The sequence below is a fragment of the Salvelinus sp. IW2-2015 genome, unplaced genomic scaffold (assembly GCF_002910315.2).
Source record: "Salvelinus sp. IW2-2015 unplaced genomic scaffold, ASM291031v2 Un_scaffold1598, whole genome shotgun sequence".
Classification (NCBI taxonomy): domain Eukaryota; kingdom Metazoa; phylum Chordata; class Actinopteri; order Salmoniformes; family Salmonidae; genus Salvelinus; species Salvelinus sp. IW2-2015.
The window spans coordinates 99,139-99,864 of record NW_019943021.1 but is presented as its reverse complement, the minus strand read 5'-3'; the positions used below and the strand labels follow the sequence as shown (position 1 = coordinate 99,864).

Sequence of the window (726 nt, the reverse complement as noted above, 5' to 3'; positions counted from 1 at the left end):
AAGGTTCTTCTACAAAGTATTGACTCAGATTGACTCAGCCGTGTGAATACTTATGTAAATTAGATATTTCTGTGTTAAATTTTCAATACATTTGCAAAAAAATCTACAAACAATTCAAAAAATGTATTTAATCCATTTTAAATTCAGTCTGTAAAACAGCAAAATGTGGAATAAGTCAAGGGGGTATGAATACTTTCTGAAGGCACTCTAGTTCTTCTGAGGTCTACCTTTGTATCGTCGAAGACAAACTCTTTCCTCAGAGTCTTCTCCTTCTCGGTCTCCACCACGATCACCAGTTTGGCAACTTTCTGGGATTTCACCAGCTGTAAAACTACACATGACATAGATTAAGGCTACATCCACTAGTGTCTTAGATWACCACCCAAATTATACCCTTTTCCCTTTATATGGCACTACTTTTGACCAGCGCTGTTGTTACGCGACGCAATTTGCATGCAATTTTAGTTGTTTTGCAAATGAGTTGCTTATGCAGGGGAGAGTTTCACGAAGCAATCAAGAAGCAGAAGTGAACCCAAACCTCTCTCTGACCAGTTTCAAATTAAATTGTCCACCATGAACCGTGCTAGCTACAGTGGAAGTGGGAAGTTTACATACACTTAGGTTGGAGTCATTAAAACTCGATTTTCAACCACTCCACAAATTTCTTGTTAACAAACTATAGTTTTGGCCAGTCGGTTAGGACATCTACTTTGTGCATGACACAAG

The 726-nt window shown here is 38.3% G+C and overlaps 1 protein-coding gene across 1 annotated transcript in view; it reads right to left on the bottom strand.

Annotated features, from left to right (window-relative positions):
* The window catches only part of LOC112071375 (phosphatidylinositol 3,4,5-trisphosphate 5-phosphatase 1-like), a 72,494-nt gene that overhangs the window by 33,948 nt on the left and 37,820 nt on the right, over positions 1-726 (bottom strand). Inside the window, 1 exon segment of the mRNA XM_024138832.2 lies at positions 228-331. Coding sequence (XP_023994600.2) covers positions 228-331 — 104 coding nt within the window.